The 20533-nt window shown below is 37.8% G+C and overlaps 1 protein-coding gene across 1 annotated transcript in view; it reads left to right on the top strand.

Moving 5' to 3' along the window:
* Positions 1-20533, top strand: part of TENM3 (teneurin transmembrane protein 3) — a 317283-nt gene that overhangs the window by 190095 nt on the left and 106655 nt on the right. Inside the window, exons 5-9 of the mRNA XM_082863864.1 lie at positions 10662-10876; positions 16186-16396; positions 16825-16926; positions 17127-17321; positions 18408-18608. Coding sequence (XP_082719990.1) covers positions 10662-10876; positions 16186-16396; positions 16825-16926; positions 17127-17321; positions 18408-18608 — 924 coding nt within the window. The remainder of the gene's footprint in view (positions 1-10661; positions 10877-16185; positions 16397-16824; positions 16927-17126; positions 17322-18407; positions 18609-20533) is intronic.

Here is a 20533-nt window from a genome sequence, read left to right as displayed (position 1 = left end):
CACTCACAGGGCTAGCAGTTGATGGCTGTCTGTCGACTGGAACGTCTAAACATGGCCTTCCACTTGGCTTGGGCTTCTCAGAGCACAAGTTCTGAAGAGGAGTGTCCCCAGAGGGAGCATTCCAAGAGACCCAGACAGAAGTTACAAGGCTTCTTATGACCTAGAGCATTGGACACTCCGGGATGTCACTTCCATCATATCTGCTTGGTCAAGAAAGTCAGTAAGATCAGCCCAGATTCACGAGATGGAGAATTAAACCCCACTCTTGACTGGGGAAATGGTGAGGACACATTGCATAAGGACATGAGGGATGGGAGATGTTGTGGCCATCTTTGGAAAACACAACTAGCCCATCATCTTTCTTTCCAAATTTGCCTCTCTTTCTATATCAGGAAATGGCATCATCATTCACCTAGTTACCTGGGCCAGAAGCTTAGGGGTCATGCCTGACCTCTCCCGCTCTCTCACCTCCCCTGTGCAATCATTCATCAAGTCCTGTCAATTCTAACTCCAAAATGTCTCCTGGATCCCATCAACTCTCACCTGGATTATAGAAGCCACCTTCTGTCTGGGATGTATATCTCTAGCCTTGCTCATCCGTTCTTCAGATACAGATTTGAAATATCAGTACCCTACTTGACGCCCTTCAGTGATCTAGATTCTGGTCAAACGCCTTTAGGTGACTTAACAGGTTCTCCACAATCTGGCTGTTTGTCACACCATGCTATAGCATAGAAACAATAGAGCAGAGAGTTAAAGGCTATAGGGTCTTGAGCCAAACCACCTGGTTTCACATCCTACGATAGTTCTGACCATTATTAATGCCTTTGATACTTGGGACAAGCTACTGTATAGCATCTTTGTGCTTCAGCTTTCTCGTCAATTAGAATGGTCTTGAATAGTCAATGTAAATACTTAAAATGGTGTGCAGTATATAGTAAATGCTTGAAAAATGTTAGTGGTTATAACCATTACTATTTAATGTGTCTTCTTTGCTAGAGTGTAAGGCACACTGTTTTTCCACCTCTCTGTTCAAAGCTGTCAGCGCAGTTATAGGCATGTAATGGGTGCTCAATAAGTATTGTCCAATGAGTGAATGAAAATAGGATGACTAAATGCCATAAAGGATATAAAGGGCCCGACACAGTGCCTTGCATTAACTGTACACAAAGCAGGTGTTGGTACAGCAGTGATTAAGGATTAAAGCTATGCACTTGTTGGGTGGCTTTAAGCAAATTACCTTCTTTAACCTCCTGTTTCTTCATAGGGTAGTAGTGAGGTTAAAACCGTTTAATGCATGTAGGGGGCTAAGCAGTGACTGGAACATGACAGGTAGGTTATACATGTCAGTAACTATTACTTCACTCTTTTTTCTGCAATTCAAGATTACGTACTTGTATTTGTAGCAAAATTCTTAAGAATGTAGCTCCTTAAATCAGCATCAAAATATCCTCTAAAGCAATATTAGAAATACGTATCATTAGTTATTTATATTTTTAGTTATTTGGATTTTATGAAGAAATCTATTCCTTAATCCTCCTTTGAATGCATAGTAGTCATTCATTCTGCATTTATTTATTGAGCATATAATATTATGTGCCATGCACAGAGCATGGTTCTGAGAACATAGCAGTGAGAAAAAAAGACAGTCACATCTGTTGTTCCCAGAGTGTGTGAATTACTAGGCAAGACAGGATTCAAGCAAGCAATTGCAATGAATTAGAAAATGCACAGTAAGGAAAAGTAGAGGATACCATGGCAGGACATTTCACACTAGCTTTATTGGAAAGAAGCAATAAGACAAATGCTGAAATTCAGCATAGGATAATTTGGGATAATGTAAGACAAAGTATGCAGGCCACAAATTCTGGTTAGTGTAACTCTAGCAAATGACTTCTCCAATCAAAAAAAAAAGAAAGAAAGAAAACTTCCAGTTTTAAAATAAATAAATCATGGGATATAATGTACAGCATGGTGACCATAGTTAACAAAACATCATATATTTGAAAGCTGTGAGAGAGTAGATCTTAAAAGTTCTCATCACACATGAAAAAAATGGTAACTATGTACGGTAGAGTTATCGTGGTAATCATTTCACAATATATACAAATAACGAGTCATGTACGTCTGAAACTAATATAATGTTGTACGTCAATTAAATCTCAACAACAACAAAAACCTCCTTTTGTATGAGTACAGATTGAAAAACTACATATACGTGATTCATCCTCTTTAAACAAAATAATTCAAATTGCTTTTTAATTTTTCATTATTATTCAGCATGTATGACTTTTCTCAAATACTAGCCAATTTCAGATAATTAGATTTTATAGCAAGTTAAAGATTGCCTGTGAATTGAAGAAATAGAGCTAACGGGGCTGCAAGAGCATTGAGTTTTATTCAGTATTGTATATAGTATTTATGTTGTTGCGTTGTATAATAGTTCCTTAATTAGGTGCTATATTGATTTTGTCCATTAAACTATGTTTGCAAGGTAGTGTTTTAATTCACTTAGCTTCTGATGTAACACTCTGTATCCACGATGTTAAGTTATGGCATGTGGTTGTTTATAAAAAGATATGTTCTCTCAGAGCTCTCAAAGTCAGGGTATGAATCCAAGGTTAGGTCATCGAATTGGAGGGTGGGCTATTGATTGTCTATAAATGGCCCAACCTTGCTTCCTGACGTCTTAATTATTAGTGCCGCTGTGGGACTTAAAATGATATTATCATTTACCTTCCTCAGCAGTTGAGTTGGACTTTCACAGTTGGATTTATTTTCTGCCTTTCCATTTTAATCATTATAGGCTGGTTTACTCACATGATGTGCAGGCAGCAAATTCGTGATATCTATGACCAAAAAATGCAGTATTTTTTAACTTTGGGTTGCTTTCCGATATCACAAAATAATATTCAAACATACCAAACCTCCTAATTACCGGTATGATTTTAAATACTACTCTGTTTTGTCCTTATAAAATCTAGGGTTGGTAAACTATTATTCATAAAATATCTCAGAGTACAGAGTTCTTTTTTTAAGGCATTATCTGAAAAATGCCACTTTACTGATGTGTTTTATATAAACTGGGTATCACATAAGAAGGAGAGGAATAACAATAACTTTGTGGTACTCAGTCTCTTTATGTTTTCACACTCTGACAACTGTATTTTAAGACATTAAGACTGTTGTGACACATGCTTAACTGATGAAAGGAAAAATCACAGTTAGTGGGTGAAAAGACGGCTAGTGGCTCCCACACTGAGGCACAACAGGACAAGTTGAAAAAAAATCTTCAAGATGATACTTTATTGTGTTTGAAGATGTGGTACATCTCACTCTTACTGTGAAGGCTTTAATTGGTTTGACTCCTAACCCACATGCTTTGAGTTTAGAATAACTACAGGGCACTCTGTTGCCCCGTCTATTTTTTCCTCCATCTTTCCTCCTTTTTCTCTTAGTAAAACCTACAGACAACCTTAGTGTTTCCTATGATCATTCCCAGGTTCAGACTCTGGGGGCTTAAGGATGGAGTGATCTCAGTAAGGGGGGCTGGAGAGCACTAAAACTGGCCCTTCTGTTATTTCCTCTGAAGCCAAAGTTTTCTGGAATTCAGGACATGATGAAAGACATCTGTTTCCAGGCTTTTATCTAGGAGGACTGATGAGCTTCAGAGGAAGAGGTTGTCCAAGTATTTACAAGTTTATCAAATGGTGTGAATAGCTCGCCGACTTCCAGGTGTGTTTACAGTCAATAAAGAGCGTTTGAAAACGCTAACAGGAATGACCACACTTGACTTGGCCGAATTAGAGGAGGGCCATGACTTGAAAAGCAACAATGCAGAATTTAAAAAGACAAAGCCCCTTCACAAAACTCCAGTCTCCCGACACTCAAATAGAGGCTTTTTAGCAGGAATGTCGTACTGATATTAGCTGGCAGTTCTGTGGATTTAAGCAGAGGAAACTCTGTGATGTCCTTATAGCTCTGTATCACTGATTATAATGACAGGGTCAGGTCAGCATCTACCCTTTAGAAAAGACACATTCTGAGACTTTAATTCAAAATAAATCCATTCTAAATAGTGTAATAATTTGAAGCAAAAGTGCCCTTACAAATTAGATTCACATTTCATAGGAAAGGCTAGAATAGATCAGTGATCTTCAAACTACTTTGTTCCTGTGCCTCTAAATCAAAATATGTGTACAAATTTATATTGAATTTTAACACAGATGTAGAGAACAAACGTAGGGACACCAAGGGGGGAAGTGGCAGGGGTGGTGGTGATGGGAAGAATTGGGAGACTGGGATTGACATATATACACTAATATGTAGAAAATGGATGACTAATAAGAACCTGCTCTATGCAACCATAATACTCTTAAGTGTTTTTAAAAATCCATTTTATTCTGTACTGAATTTAGTTTACAATTATTAGTTGTACATATTTGGATGAAATCAACCTGATTATGATATAAATATGTTGAGCATTTTGATAATTATTAAATGTAAAAAGTGAAAATGTATTAAAAATACCTCTGAATGAGATGAATGGGGACTTTTTCAAATAGTTTATGTATTCACTGATGAATATTACTTATTACAAGAGCAAAGCAAGGTTCAGTATCAATTCTGTTCCTGTTATCCTTTGTTATAAGTATAAACATAAGAAATCTTGCTACAGGATAAGCAGAAGGGAATGGAAGAATTTTTTTGGAAGGATGCCGTTCAATGATTTGAAATCCTTATTAGACCACATTGTGATCTGTTTCCAAAAAGTATATTTAGTGGTCTACAAGCTGTCAACTTCATCACATTTCTTCTTCAGTTTTATTGAAAGCAAAGAATTAGCAACTATCTGCTTTCAGAAAGATTCGTTATGCAGTTTTCGAATCAATACGATTTCTCAATTTCCGTGGAGAATACCAGAAAAGGCTTCACCAAGGCTTAGCAAAATACATACTGCCAATTACACCTCTTATTCTTTTACTTCGTGGCACTTTATCTGATACATGCAGAATGGACTGGAAAATGGAACCATTGTTCATTTTCATTTACCTTAGGTGTAATCTCTCTTGAATGCTTTTATCATATTATATACTTTCAGTATCTCTGTTTAGTTAGCTCACTAATTTATGAGGAATACCCACTATATAATTTACTGGCAGAGCTAGTTCCCATTAAAATCAAACATTTTCTGTCAGAAAAAAAGTATGACTTGTTTTTTCAGTTCAAATAAATTAATATGCGTTTTGTCACAGCTGTCTCAGCTCCGAATTCCTATGCTAGGCAGGCAGTAGAGAGATGAACAAAGACCAAATCCTTGCCAGGAGTTTGACCATTGGATTAAGTAAGGCATCATTGCCTTTAACATTTCTTACTTTATTGATGTTCTCTTTGCAATCATGAAACTCTTCTGCAAATGGAAAGCATTCACGGACAACGTTTGGGTGGGTGATGGGGGCATGAAACAATAAGGTTCTCCCTCCCTTTTGATATATCGGATATTAAAACGTGCCAACAGTCTTAAATACTCCATTTCTCAACTTCACCGCACTTTGCCTTTGATAGAAATACGTGTAAGACAGGAAAAACACTAAAGCCCTACCGTGGGTTTATGGTGTCTTGATTAAAGGAGGTTTATCAACAAAAAATACTTTCAGTTTTGCCTGTTTGACACACTGGAAACTTTATGTTCTCAGACAATGTATGAAAGAAAGATTCTGGATGTGTGAGAGGTGTGCCTGTCTGTTGTAAAGAAGTCTACATATGGAAGTTGTTGAGGTTCTAGAAGTTAATTCCCATAAAATACCCCTCTTTCCTCATTGGAAAGTCCTCAGGTTCCCTAGGGGTATGACTACTCTTGTTTGAAGACTCCTTGACTAAATGACCTCCAAGGGCACTTGAACTCTGAGATTCTGTGAAGCTTTTTCATTACAGGTACACAAGAAAACTGTGATCGTAGCTACTGCTGCCCCATTCAAGCACATCCACTCAGTCTTGGTTATTTTGTCTTACAAATGAAAGAACCTTCTCTCTGAAAGAGAGCCACCTGTTAAATTAGCTGTGGGACTAATTGGATAAGTAGATACACTTATTGACCCATCAGTGGGTACACATATCTTTTCAGTGAGAAAGATTTTAACACCTCAAGATAGAATATGGAGAAGCAACAAAGCAAAACCTGAAAGCCTAGAAGTCAGAACTTGATCACTATTTCCAAAGCTAACGCTCTTGGGCAAAGATGGTGTTTCGGAAAAACAGCTCCAGGATTAGTACCACTTAATGCTTACCAGCTCTCAAAGCATGTGTGCTCTGTTAAAACTACTAAGCCACTTATACCAGCAGGAGATAGGGTGAAGACCAGAGAGCAGATTCAGTCACAGAAGCTTCAGAAAATAACAATAAACTTGTTAATAACAGTAAAGTATAATAATAGCCTTAGAAATGTGTGAACATAATGAGTCCAAATATGAATGATCTCATGTTTACTAACATGTTAGTGGGAAAAAAGACTACTACTCCATTGGATATGTTTTAAATAGCACCATGTGGAAGTCAACCAAAAGACAAAAACTTATTGGGAATTTATAGTAAATTATAACACAAAGAATATCTTGTTATAGTATCCGTGGCACACAAAACTGCCCATTACTTCCTAATAAATTATGTCCTAAAATTGAAAGCTAAGCAGATTCTCTGGTATCTTTCAGTGAGCTAACATACCTGATTTTATATGGAATAGACAAACTTAAAACCCAGTAATTTGAAATAAATATTTTTTAATAAAAAGCAAAGATTATATGGATGACTCTATAGTTCTGGAATTGTGCAGACCCCGATTTGCATCTTGACTCAGCCGTCACTTTAGGCATGTAATTTACTTCTTTGAGCCTTAATTTCCTCATCTCAAAATAATATCGACCTCACAGAGTTGTTTTGAAATTTAAAACAGGTAGTACAGGTGAAACTACCTGGCATGTTGTAGGTTCTCACTAAAGGTTAATTCCATTTCTCTTTTCCCCCCTCCTTAATCTTCTTGGTAAAATCTAATTTATGAGAAATTTAGGTTCTTGTGCAAAAGCTTCCAAAATGAAAAGTAGAACTTGATCTCGGGTATTTTAAAATTCCTGTGAATAACGGAGGATATTTGCTTAGATAGCAAGCAAAAGTAATCTCTCTATTTTTTATCTTTTTATTTATATATTCTAATTTTGCTAAAATGAATATTTATTAATATCATAAGATACATATTTTAAATTTCAATGAATGATGCATGATTTATAGTCTGTGAGTTGATACCTGAAAAATTACAGTGATTACTATAACCCAATTCTGAACTTTTATTTTCAAGAACATTTTATATTAGTAAATTAGTTCAACAAAGATAGACCTGGTAGGTAAAGGACTGTTAACTGCCGTGATTATAGACATCAGGAAAAAAGAAAGGAAGTGAAACTGTAAATAATGACTTTTTCTTAAGCTTTCTTTTACAGCCCCCTCCTGCCTCCTACCTAGGTGATTGCAACTGTATCCTAACTCATCTCTCCACTTCTGGGCTTCCCACACTACTGCACCTTAATGTCCTTGAGACAGTGATTTCGTGTCACCTTTTGCCCGATCAGAACCTTTAATGGGTCTCTGTTTAGGTGTAGCTGTCCTTTGCACCTGATGGTCATATGTCACTGTAGGATGCAGTAGTCCAGATAGAAAAGAATCCCAACACTTACTGATAACACACTCTCCCTCAAACTTCACACTTATCCATAAATGTGATTTGTTGTGAATTACTCTAGACCCTAATGGCCATAACCTGGATATCTACCATAAACGTCTGTTCCTTACTAATCTTTTTTTTTTTTTTTTTTTTCTGGCTGCGTTGTCTTCGTTGCTGCGCGTGGGCTTTCTCTAGTTGCGGCGAGCGGGGGCTGCTCTTCGTTGCGGTGCGCAGGCTTCTCATTGCGGTGGCTTCTCTTGTTGCGGAGCACGGGCTCTAGGCACGCAGGCTTCAGTAGTTACAGCACGTGAGCTCAGTAGTTGTGGCCTATGGGCTTAGTTGCTCCATGGCATGTGGGATCTTCCCGGACCAGGGCTCGAACCAGTGTACCCTGCATTGACAGGCGGATTCTTAACCACTGCGCCACCAGGGAAGCCCTCTTACTAATCTTGAATTGTTTCTCCTGATGACATGCACGCGCACGCACACACACACACACACACACACACACACACACACACTGAAACATATTAACAGATAAGTGCCTTTGTAGCATTGAAGTATAATTAACCCATGTTAAATCTATTTCAAGTACCTATTTTTAAAACGTGCCATAAATTATATGCATAGTAACACAATGCCTATATATATTTATGTATATACATATATACCTACCTTCAAGAAAAGGGCTGGAATAATGCTCTTTGACAGAGTTGAAAATACAAAAAAGCTAGTGGGAAGCAGCCGTATAGCACAGGGAGATCAGCTTGGTGCTTTGTGACCACCTAGAGGGGTGGGATAGGGAGGGTGGGAGGGAGACGCAAGAGGGAAGAGATACGGGGATATATGTATATGTATAACTGATTCACTTTGTTATAAAGCAGAAACTAACACACCATTGTAAAAAATTATACTCCAATAAAGATGTAAAAAAAAAAATAACACACACAAAAAACATTTTTTTAAAAAAGGAACATGAATTATAAAGACCAAATTCTTTAACCTGGTATTCAGGGGCCTCCACCATCTGATATCATTTTTCCTTTTCCAATCTTATCTTTCATTACTTCCGTGACAAACCCATTAATGTCTTCCATTCATTTAATACCTACTGAGAGCCAAGTGCTTTATATAGAATACCTCATGTAATCCTTATAGCAGTCCTGTGATTGCATTATTACTAGCCCCATTTTACAGGTGAGGTTTAGAATCAGAGGTTCAGTATATACCTTCAGGTCACACCGCTAGTTATTGACAGAGCTGGGATTCAAACCCACGTTTATCTGACTCCTGCCTTTCTTAACTTCTTTTCTAGCCAGATGGATGTCTCTGCTCACCATCACCCTAACACATGTTCAGTTCCATTGCCATGTTTTTAGTTGTGATATTCACCCCAACTCAGAAACCTTAGCCTACTTGTCCTACAAAGTTTAGCTCAGAACTTACCCCTTCTGTGAAATCTTTCCACCTCCAGCCTTCAGTGATATCACTTTGCTCTGACCTTTAACCATGTGTTGCTTTAGATGGTCATTTAATTTATTAGTTTTTAGGTGTTGTCTTCCCAACCAGGTAACTAGTTGCTTGATGGCAGAAGCCATCAAGGCCAGACTAATCTCTAAGATTCTACTCTCTAATTTATATTTCTTCTTGATACCCACAATTCTGTGTCCCTAGTAAACACTCAAAAATGAACTCAATGTTAAATTAATAATTCTTCATAGATAGAAGACTCTCCTCTGTCATTAAAATAAAATAGTTCACAACTCTCCAACTTGAAGTCATCTAAATTTTGGATTCACAACTTATCCGGTGTTGTATAATAGATATTTTATAACATTATGTAATATCTGAATTAATATTCAGATCAGTGTTCTTAAAAAGACAAATTCAATACTGTCAACGTTGTGACTTTCAAAAAGATTGACTTGATAGAGGATAATCTGCCCACTTCCATTCTCTTCCTTTGCGTTCATGGACCCTTTCCATGGAATAAGAGACAGTGTGGTTTTGTGTCCATTTAAGGCAAATTGTAAAACCTTCTCTATCACTAACCCCCTCAGAATGAGGAAGAACCTTAATGAAGAGGGAAGGAGGCGGAGACGTACCAAAAAAGAGGACTCTTGGATTTGTTTCCTAAAACTGGGAAGGAGATGGTCTCCAAGAGGGGTCAGAGATTCAGGGAGTGGAGACTCTGTTCTCAACACATTGAAAGGCATTGAGAGGGCTAACACGCGCGCGGAAGGCTGAAGGTGACGTTGAGGTAAAGATCAGAAGGAAGAGAAGTTGTGGCAGCCTACGTTAAACGTTAGACACTTCGTGAGAATTTAAACTTACCCCTGCTCCTTCCCTTCCCCTCATAACGTGCCCCCTGCCCCCCTCAACTGCCCTTCAGGCATCTGAATCTTCATTCATTCTGCTATATAGTTTGGAGGGAACTACATGAATCTGTGCCATTGACTGTTTTTGTTGTTTGCTTAAGGATTGATTTGGAAATCTCCATAATCCATTCTGCAATTTCCAATCCATTAATTTACACTTTGCAGGGTTATAGTATGTTTAGAATGACTGGTAAATACCAGACTTAGATTAATCTCTCCCAATAAATAACAACACATAATTTGTAAGATAATTATGTTTCAAGCGATCAAGAAAGACTGTAGGTGTGGAAACAGTTGCAGTAATAGGCATACCTTGGGAGGAAGTAAAGGGATGTTGACTTAAATATCTTAAAGGATGTGCTCAGTCAGAGTTGGTTGAACAATATCTAACAAAGAAAAACCTTTTAAAGGAAAAATTAGAAATAAATAAGAGCATTTCATTTATCAGAAGAAAATGAAATGTTTGAGCATTTAAATAAAAAGAATTTTTTGAAAGTCAGAAAGCTGTTCTGTTTTTTGGCTTTGTTTCTTTTTAATTTTTTGTTCTTTTTCAATGGATCTCTTACATTCAGGAAAATTGGGTGGATTTACACAAGAAAATAACACCATAGATTCCGGAGAACTTGATATTGGCCGAAGAGCAATTCAAGAGGTTCCTCCCGGGATCTTCTGGAGATCACAGCTCTTTATTGATCAGCCACAGTTTCTTAAATTCAATATCTCTCTTCAGAAAGATGCACTGATTGGAGTATATGGCCGAAAAGGCTTACCACCTTCCCATACTCAGGTAGGCTCTGTTACCAATAAAATGAAAACTGCTAGTTTACATTTTAAAGTCATTCTGTTTCTTAAGTTCAGCTGTTTAACTGTTTGACCACTTTTGTGTTGATCTTTTACAGTGAAAAGAATTTTGAATATAGGTGACACTTATCTTGAGATTTTTGAATTAGTAGGAAGAACAGCATTTTCTTCCTGACTTGCTTTAATCATTACTGATTGATTAAAATGTACAGAATTTGTGAGTAACCTGATGAATATTGAATATCATCTGAGTACGTAGTAAAGCACCATAGATTTTCCAAGTGTTTTAGGAAGATTCTGTGATCACTTCCAAAGATCATACTCCTTTCATGTCATAGATGCATGACATTTTCATCTCAAACATGTATTCATTCTGTTGAAAATATATTATATACCTTTTACTTTATGTCAGATTTACTCTTTGTAAAGAAATTATGGGAACATAAACAGAAATATCATGATATAAACTTTATCAACTCAAGCCATGATTCCTAGTCTACATATGATGAACACTGAAATACAGAGATAAAAGCTTTCATAGGTCACCAAGGATGATCACAAAACAATTCAAAAGCCCCTATATCGTAGATTCAAAGAACTTTAAAGTCAATTTGCTTTCATGAAAACCACCTCACAACTGTCACAGATCGATACTCCCACAGATTTTTCATAGTCTAATATTGGCTCACGGTGTATAAATTGGAAATTGTGGTTTAAAGAGGTCCCATTATGTCTAAGAGAAATTACTTAAATTACCTTACACAAAATTGGAGCCCGGACTTTTCCCCAAAACAGGAATTCCAAAAAATGTAATAGATGGTTAATTAAAATTGACAATTAGATGAGCTTAAAGTTATGCTTGAAAATCAGCTTATTTACTCATAGAATTTCATGCCGATTTTAATTGGATTTATCAAATGAGGACCAGAGGATTTTCATGTATGCTTTATATTATGTAATTTTGTGAGAAGTGCTTTTTCTATAACCTCGGAATATAAATTATAAAGAAAAATTGATCCCTATACTAATAAAAATAATGTCTTTAAAAAAAAGATGAGTAAGAAAATTTGAACGTGCTCTCTCTAATGTCATGGATCAGGGAAAGTTTCATATACATACGTAAATTATACAGCTGTAAATTTTTTGAATGTCATGCTTTGGTGTATTCATTTTTCTGATTTAACGTTTTTCATATCTACATTGTTAAAGGAATTCCTTTAATGTTTACATGTCAAATTCCTCTTATTGTGTCCTGGGGTCCAATTTTAAATTTTAGATTACAATTGCATTTGACTCTAGTTAATGTTATAGGTGACACTGACTAAGATGTAATAACCGGATTTTCTTAAGTGGAAGTGGCCCTCTCTGACTTCAGTTATAGCAGATAGATTGCATTTAGTAGAGCAGTAGTCCAGTGAAATAGGAAAAAACATTTTTTTTTCCACTGGAATCACATACATGATTAAATTATTTTTGTGTAACTCAAGAAACATACCTCTAAACTAAGTACAATAGCGAGCTTGTAACCTAAAAATTCCAAAAATTAATTTCAGAAAACATTCTCTAATGCATTGGGCACTTTAAAGGTTTATTTAAAGATTTAGGGTTGACTTATTGGAGGTTATATATTACCATATAAGACTGGGGAATAAAAGGTGTAGTTTCAGGTTTTCTTATAATTCTTCTGGTATTTAAACACAATATATGTGATATCCACTTTTCTTTTCTCCCACAATATATGTGTTTAAGTAGGTTATGCATTTTCTTAAGCTCCACAGTTATTAGAGTTCCTTCCTGCAGTTTATTCAGAATCAGCAGAGCAGACAGCTGTTTCTGAGTTCAGTGTTTAAACATGAAATATGCTGTAAAACAGCCCAAATTGAACATCTCTCTGTTTCTGGGGAACGTTAAATAAATCAACCTGAAATAATTAAAACTGGCCAAGCATACAGAATAATCCCTTGAGTTTTGAAAGTCTTTGTGACCCTCTGTAAACCCTTTGTAAAACTGTCCATATGATTGTTACCAAGGAATCGACTGACTTTCTTCTCCCTGATGCTCAATTCATTCTCCTGGACAGTTAGAAGCCTAAGGAAGCAAGTTAACGCTTTACGGTTAATAGTGTACTGTATCCTTTAAGTGCATCTGCATCAAGGCTATTTTAGAATAGGAGTCGGAAACCTGGGTTCTTGAGCACACACCCCTGCCACTTTCTGACCCTGTGACCTTGCACAAGTCTAACTTCCTTGTGCCTCAGTGTCTATCTGTAAAATGAAGGAGTTGCATCAGGTGATCTTTAAAATCACTCCCTCCTCCATGTCAATGATTTACAGCAAGAATCTACCACCACCAAAGAGTTGATTTAAGAGCACAGTTAGGTATTCATAGATTCTGCGTTCTCATCATTTTGATAACTGAAATGAGTTAAGAATATGGAAAATCTGTTCAGAAACGAACCACCAAGATACCTTTATCAGCTATAAGCTTTGTCTCATGATTGCTCCTCCAAAGTGGTGAGACTGAGTTTTGTCCTAAAAATAGCATAAGATTCTAAGACTTGCTGCGCAGAAAAATCCAGAGGAATCTTATCAATAGGTTTTACAGAGCAAAACTCTCGGATTTGCCCACAAGTGATTACTTTACACCCTGAGAACAAAGGTTATTAAATTTCTGCCCCACATAGTTTGTTTCCTTTTCGTGGAGATAGCTTCAGTGTTAGATAGGGGACGTGTCTTTAGGTATTTGAGTGCCCTCCTGAAGTTGTGTGTGAAATGCCCCCCGAAGGGCCTCGAACTGGGTAGATACTCAACAACCGTCAGCTACTCCCCGCCCAGCCTCACTTTATTGTTCACACTGTGATGACAAACAATGATCCCTATGATAAAGGTGACAATTAATAGGGTTTGTTAGGAGAAAAAAGTGTTTATGTGCAACGGGACCATAAAAAGAAACTTTTTCTTGTCTTTTTGCCATGCTAATGCAAGTATTTAAATCTGATGAGAAAATGAATGGCTTATTTGAGGCAGAGGCACCTTTCAAATGTGCTGAATTAATTTCCTCTGATAATTTCGGAACAGAATCCCAGTGAAATTTTGCAGTTCAGATATCCATACCAGTCATTATTTTCATCCTCAAAAGCTGTAAATGAAAAAGTGTTTGAATGCTAATTACGTTGTGGCTTTTTTTTATATTTCTCACAGCTAAATGACGTTATAATGCAGTTTGACTACACCAAACATTAACAAAAAAAAAGCTTTTATATTTAAATTTAAAATTTAGTATGTCGGAAGCTGAATTAGATATTCTAAATTCTGTCCAATAGTAACAGTAAGAGGTCTGTGTACAGTGGCAACGTATTTAACTGTGATTCTTAGAATCCCACAACTGATTTTTTTTCAATTTGATTGTATTAAGGGATTCAGTATAAATAACCTTTCCTTAGGGAAGATGTGTGATGAAATTCCATTTAAGCAGTCTATCAGAAAGTAGAATATTGATGATTCACATGTGTAGTGCTTTAGCATTAATGATTTATATTTATAGTGCTGTAGTGTACTTTTCACCATAAATACATACCTCAGGAATAAAATGAAACTGGGTAAGAGTCTATAGACACTATTTAAGAAACTGTTGTCTAACAAGTTTATTAAAACTGTGTTGGAAAGTCTTTGCAGTGTCTTCCAAATTCACTGAATTATCTCTGGCTACAAAATTTTACCCCACTGTTACCAGTCACATTCCATTTTTTTTCCTATTTATTTATTTAGTTATTTGCTTGTTTATTTATTTATGGCTGCGTTGGGTCTTCGTTGCCGTGCACGGGCTTTTCTCTAGTTGCGGCAAGCGGAGGCTACTCTTCGTTGCGGTGCGCGGGCCTCTCATTGCGGTGGCTTCTCTTGTGGAGCATGGACTCTAGGCACACAGGCTCAGTAGTTGTGGTTCGCGGGCTCAGTAGTTGTGGCTCACGGGCTCTAGAGTGCAGGCTCAGTAGTTGTGGCGCACGGGCTTAGTTGCTCCGCGGCATCTGGGATCTTCCTGGACCAGGGATCAAACCCGTGTCCCCTGCATTGGCAGACAGATTCTTAACCACCGTGCCACCAGGGAAGACCCCATATTTTTTAAAATTATCTTCAAATTCTCCGGTTACATTCTTCCAACTACCCAATGTTCATGATTAATCTTGCTAAAACAAAAATTAAGTTTAATGATGGTTGACTTCATGATCATAATTGGGCCGGCCATCCCTTCAAAATTCCTCCATTGTTTAATTTTTTAGACTTTTGATCAAAGATGTAAAGGCATCTTGTTATATGTTTTTGATCTAACTGTAACTAAGTAAAAATCCATGGCTTTCTCCATGATGCTCGGAATGGTTACATCAGGGTCACAGAGAGGGGTGGAGTTGGGGTAACGGGAACAGCCCAAGCTTTGGAGCAAAGCGCACTGGAGTTCACATACCACCTGCGCCAATGACCAGATATCTGACCCTGCTCGAGCTTCTCAAGCTTCAGTTTCCTTCATCTTTGAAGTGTAAACATTAATGCCTTCCTAGAAGTGTTGCTAGGAGGATTAAAAATAATCCTGGCACAAAGTAATTATTCAGTAGCAGTGGTTACTACTTGAGTATTAAATAGGAGAAGATCTTAAGAGATCATCTAATGGTCTAACTAAAATAGAGCTGCTGGGTTTGGAATAGTATAGGTTTATGGTTGTATCCCCAAACTGCCTAAACTCACAAACTTAAAAAAAAAATTTTCATAATTTTATTGAAGTATAGTTGATTGACAATGTTGTGTTAATTCCCGCTGTACATCAAAGTTATATATTCTTTTTCATATTCTTTTACATTATGGTTTATTACAGGATACTGAATATAGCTATACAGCAGGACCTTGTTGTTTATCCATCCTATATATAATAGTTTACATCTGCTCATCCCAAACTCCCAATCTATCCCTGCCCCACCCCCCCTCCGCCTCTAGGCAACCACAAGTCTCTTCTGTAAACTCACAAACTTTTTATCAGTCAGAAGAATTAAATAAGTTTGGAAACCGTATTGCGCATCAAGGGAAGAAATGGTCTGTGATGTTTAAATACAACAATGGTATTTGGTGTGCAGTGGGTAATCTCCATCACCCCTGTAAGTGCGATGCCTAGAAGACCTGTCAATCAGGAACTTTTTTCTACCATTGTGTTTATTAGAGCAAAGTTGAAAAGTTTGGAAAGGAAAGAGAGGAGCGGCCACAACCGTACTCTTTCTGACTACTCAACAGTTCTCCTTTTCCTCATTCTCAGTATGACTTTGTGGAACTGCTGGATGGCAGCAGGCTGATTGCACGAGAGCAACGGAACCTGCTTGAGTCCGAAAGAGCCGGGCGACAGGCGAGGTCCGTCAGTCTCCACGAGGCCGGCTTTATCCAGTACTTGGATTCTGGAATCTGGCATCTGGCTTTTTATAATGATGGGAAAAGTGCAGAGCAGGTGTCGTTCAATACCATTGTGATAGGTAAGAACTGTCTTCAAAGCATCACTTCCGGGCTTCCGGCCTCAACACTGTGTTGCATAGAAATGCAACTGTCTTCACCAATTTGAGTGATCTCTAGGATGTTAGAGCCTGAGGTAAAAGTGAGAAATATTTTTTAAATTGTTTATGACTGTGTGACAAACCGTGAAGCACTGGAAGACAGTATCACTTGGAAGTAGCTTGGAGGAGGACAGTGCATCGCGAAAACGCTGTAAAACGTCTGCATTTGAAATGTCAGTGTTTTGCTTTACTATTCGAATAATCTGGTATGAATGAATACTTTTGGGGGGTTATGGAGCAAGCCACCCATGCTTCCTTCAAGCTGTAGCTAAAATGATCGAAGTGACACAGTTTACCCTGCACGAGAGGCAGGCTGCACAGCAAGGACTGCTTCTTTCTCTTTTCTTCAGAGTCTGTGCTGGAATGCCCCCGGAATTGCCATGGAAATGGAGAGTGTGTTTCTGGAACTTGCCATTGTTTTCCAGGATTTCTAGGTCCGGATTGTTCAAGAGGTATGCGAGTTAGATTCTTTTCTTAAGCCAATATAAATAAGCTGGAGAAACACGAGCAATTCAGAAAGCTCTCAAGACAGGAAAGAAAAGAGGGGAGAAATGGCAGATTGCTTGTTCCAACGATGTGCCTGTTCTTGGAGAATCTCGATGGGAAACGTGGCTGTTAATTCCTAATTCCTCTGTCGTGTTTTATTTCACAGCAGCCTGTCCAGTACTGTGTAGTGGCAACGGCCAGTACTCCAAGGGCCGCTGCCTCTGTTTCAGTGGCTGGAAGGGCACCGAGTGTGATGTACCAAATACGCAGTGTATCGACCCGCAGTGCGGGGGTCGTGGGATTTGTATCGTGGGCTCTTGTGTTTGCAACTCTGGATACAAAGGAGAGAACTGTGAAGAAGGTAAACATGTCAAACCTTGCAGAGGTTTGTCGTTATAGCTTCATAAAGAAACAGCGTGTATGTCTCACCTGAGTTTGGCAGGTGAATCTTTTTATATGCCTCCTTCTGAAAGTAATTTTGATTTTGCATTGCTTCATGAACATTTTCTCTAATAAAAAGAAGAAAATACCGAGGAGTCCTTTAGCTCTCTCTCAATTGTGTGAATAATTTTTTTTTTTTTTACTCTGAGAAAGTACACAAACATTTTTGTCTTAGAACCAAAGGTGAACCGTTGAATTCTTTTTTTTTTTTTTTTTTTTTTTTTTGCAGTTTTTCACCTTGATGCCAGCTTCTAAATCTGGCATTTTGGCCTCTCTAGAAAGACAGAATATTGAACATAGTATACTGATGGAGAAAAACACATCATGGGTTGGTGCCATAACTGTATAGAATGTTGACAGTCAAGATGCTATACTGTAAAGTGCAGTTGAACTGTTTTTTCAAAAAGCAGAAAAGCACCATTTCCGTTCTTCAGTCAAATGGACTTTATTGATCTGCACACACAAAGTGATGCAATTAAGTCTCTGGAATTAAATTTTCAGGCCATTGACCCTACAAGTGTAAAGTTTTATTGAGTCAAATTGCTAAATTAAATCTCGTCACCTAAAGCACATTAAAGTGAATTAAGAGAGATGGAGAGTCTGCAACTCATTTATTTCTCAAACATTTGAGGGTCCCATACAGCTGTCAGTATTCAGCGGTTATGGATTAGGTCAGCTGATTCAGATTTTGTTATAGAGAAGCCAATACTTATTACTCTCTGATTGGGCAGAACGGAAAGCAATCGTCTGAAACAGCAAGAGCAGAAGTGTGTAATTCACTAGAATTACAAATCCTTGCACGAGTCTCAATTACCTAATGGCATGCTTTACTGTATACATTCTCTGCAGTTTTCAGAAACAAGTTCTTGCAAATAAACAGTGGGTAAACATTTGAGTATCCAAAGTGTTCAGGTAAATTAGATTGAGGTGTAATTCTTTGTTCCATATGTACTTGTGTACATCTTCTAGATTTGACCATAAATTTGTTCTCTTTTCTCTCCACTAGCTGATTGTCTAGACCCTGGATGTTCTAATCATGGTGTGTGTATCCATGGGGAATGTCACTGCAATCCAGGATGGGGTGGTAACAATTGTGAAATACTCAAGACCATGTGTCCAGACCAGTGCTCTGGTCATGGAACATATCTTCAAGAAAGGGGCTCCTGCACTTGTGACCCTAATTGGACTGGCCCAGACTGCTCAAATGGTGAGGTTCACACATGCCATCCGATTGAGCGCTTAATATTGTTTAGCTACAGGTTACGACATTTTAATTTTTAAAACACACTTCTTATACTTAATATAGATTTTATTAAAGTGAACATTTATAGAAATAAATATTAAAGTAATGAAATCTGTTATCTTATAATATGGAAAGAAACAGGCTTAGTCAATTTGTCATTAAATTTCTCCTTTAGTATTAATGTAAAGAAGAATCTTTCACTTGTGTAAAGCTCTCTCTCTTCTTAACTCTGAAGGCCTGTGTACAGCTTGGAGATTTAAGCACATTATCTCATAAACAGAGAAGCTTCAATTAAAAAATTATGTGACAACAGAAGACTTAATATTATCACAATAAAGAGTAAACATATATAGATATTATGGTGTACATAATGGTTCAACACTGAGTTTTTAATTGTAACTGTATGATTATAATAGAAATGACAGGTAGTAATTTTATCCAATCAGTCACGTTGTTTTTGAGCGCCAGCTCTGTGCATGGCTTTGTGATAAGACACTGCAGGGATAAAAGAGTGTCAGTCCTCCCTGCCCTGTAGAATACTGGCTTTCAAGTTTTTGACCATGACCTAAATAACGTGTGGTCTTAAATACATTTTTACATTGTGACCTCATATACATATATGTGCATATACTCACGTCACTGAAACAAAAGGTTTACAAAGTGATATACACTGATACTTTCTCCCAAGTCTATTCTACTTTTTTTAATGCCGGTTGCAACCCATGAATTAATTCCATGACCCACTCGTTAGTCGTACAGTTTGAAAAGATGCTGTTCTAGTCTAGATTACAGTTTAATTGGGGAGATGAGATAAACACACATGACATACTTAGAAACCAGTGTGTTCCAGTATAATATTCTGTTGAGCTACATGGACTAATATGCTAAATCAGTCAGGATTTAGATCCTGCCTTGATGCCTACTGAAAGTTGTCACGGAGATTTGTAACATTTCTTGCCTTCTTTTAAAGATTGTAGTTAGTGTGGAGGTTGAGGGAATATTTTTTGACTAGGGGAACAGTATTAGAAAGTACTTACGAGCGTGGATTCTGAAATCCGATGTTTGGGTTCATATCCAATCTGTACTACTTGATACCTGTATTCCCTAGGGAAATTACCGTATGCTTCAGTTTGCTCATCTATAAAATGGATTTAATCATAAGACATTCTTTCCAGAGATGCTGCTGTGGGAATTGCTTGAATTGATGCATGTGAAGTAAATACTTAGCACAAAGCTTAGCCCATAATAAATTCTAAATACAGCTGCCACCACCTTTACTACTACTGCTGCTGCTGCTACCATTACCAAAGACACGACTGTGAGAATCTCACTACATACAGGGGACAGTGATGACAGAGTATTTGGAGGTAAAAACTGAGTTGGGTCCAATTATGAGGGACACATTAGACAATGGAGAATTCACTAACAATAATGATGCCCCTGATATGACGAGAACAGTGGTCCAGAACTACCCCATGGATCAGACGTCAGAGAGAACAGTGAAACCTGAGCACTAGAAGACACCGTGGCGGGCTTTCCCAGAAGGCACCGTGGCGGGCTTTCCCAGAAGGCACCGTGGCGGGCTTTCCCAGAAGGCACCGTGGCGGGCTTTCCCAGAAGGCACCGTGGCGGGCTTTCCCAGAAGGCACCGTGGCGGCTTTCCCAGAAGGCACCGTGGCGGGCTTTCCCAGAAGGGCGAAGGGATGAGAGCACAGTCCCTTGGAGTTAGTGGAAATGAAAAGGATAAACTGAGGGACGTTTAAAGGCAAAACAGACAGGACTTGCTGAAAAAACGGAACATAAAATAGGGTGAGAAGAGCTGGAAGTCTGAGGCAGGGGAGATTGGGGTTGGTGTTCATGTCTCTGAAAGAGGCGAGAAAGTTGGGAAG

Source organism: Leucopleurus acutus, assembly GCF_964270905.1.
Source record: "Leucopleurus acutus genome assembly, chromosome: 21".
NCBI classification, from domain to species: domain Eukaryota; kingdom Metazoa; phylum Chordata; class Mammalia; order Artiodactyla; family Delphinidae; genus Leucopleurus; species Leucopleurus acutus.
This window is presented reverse-complemented; position numbering and strand designations above follow the sequence as displayed.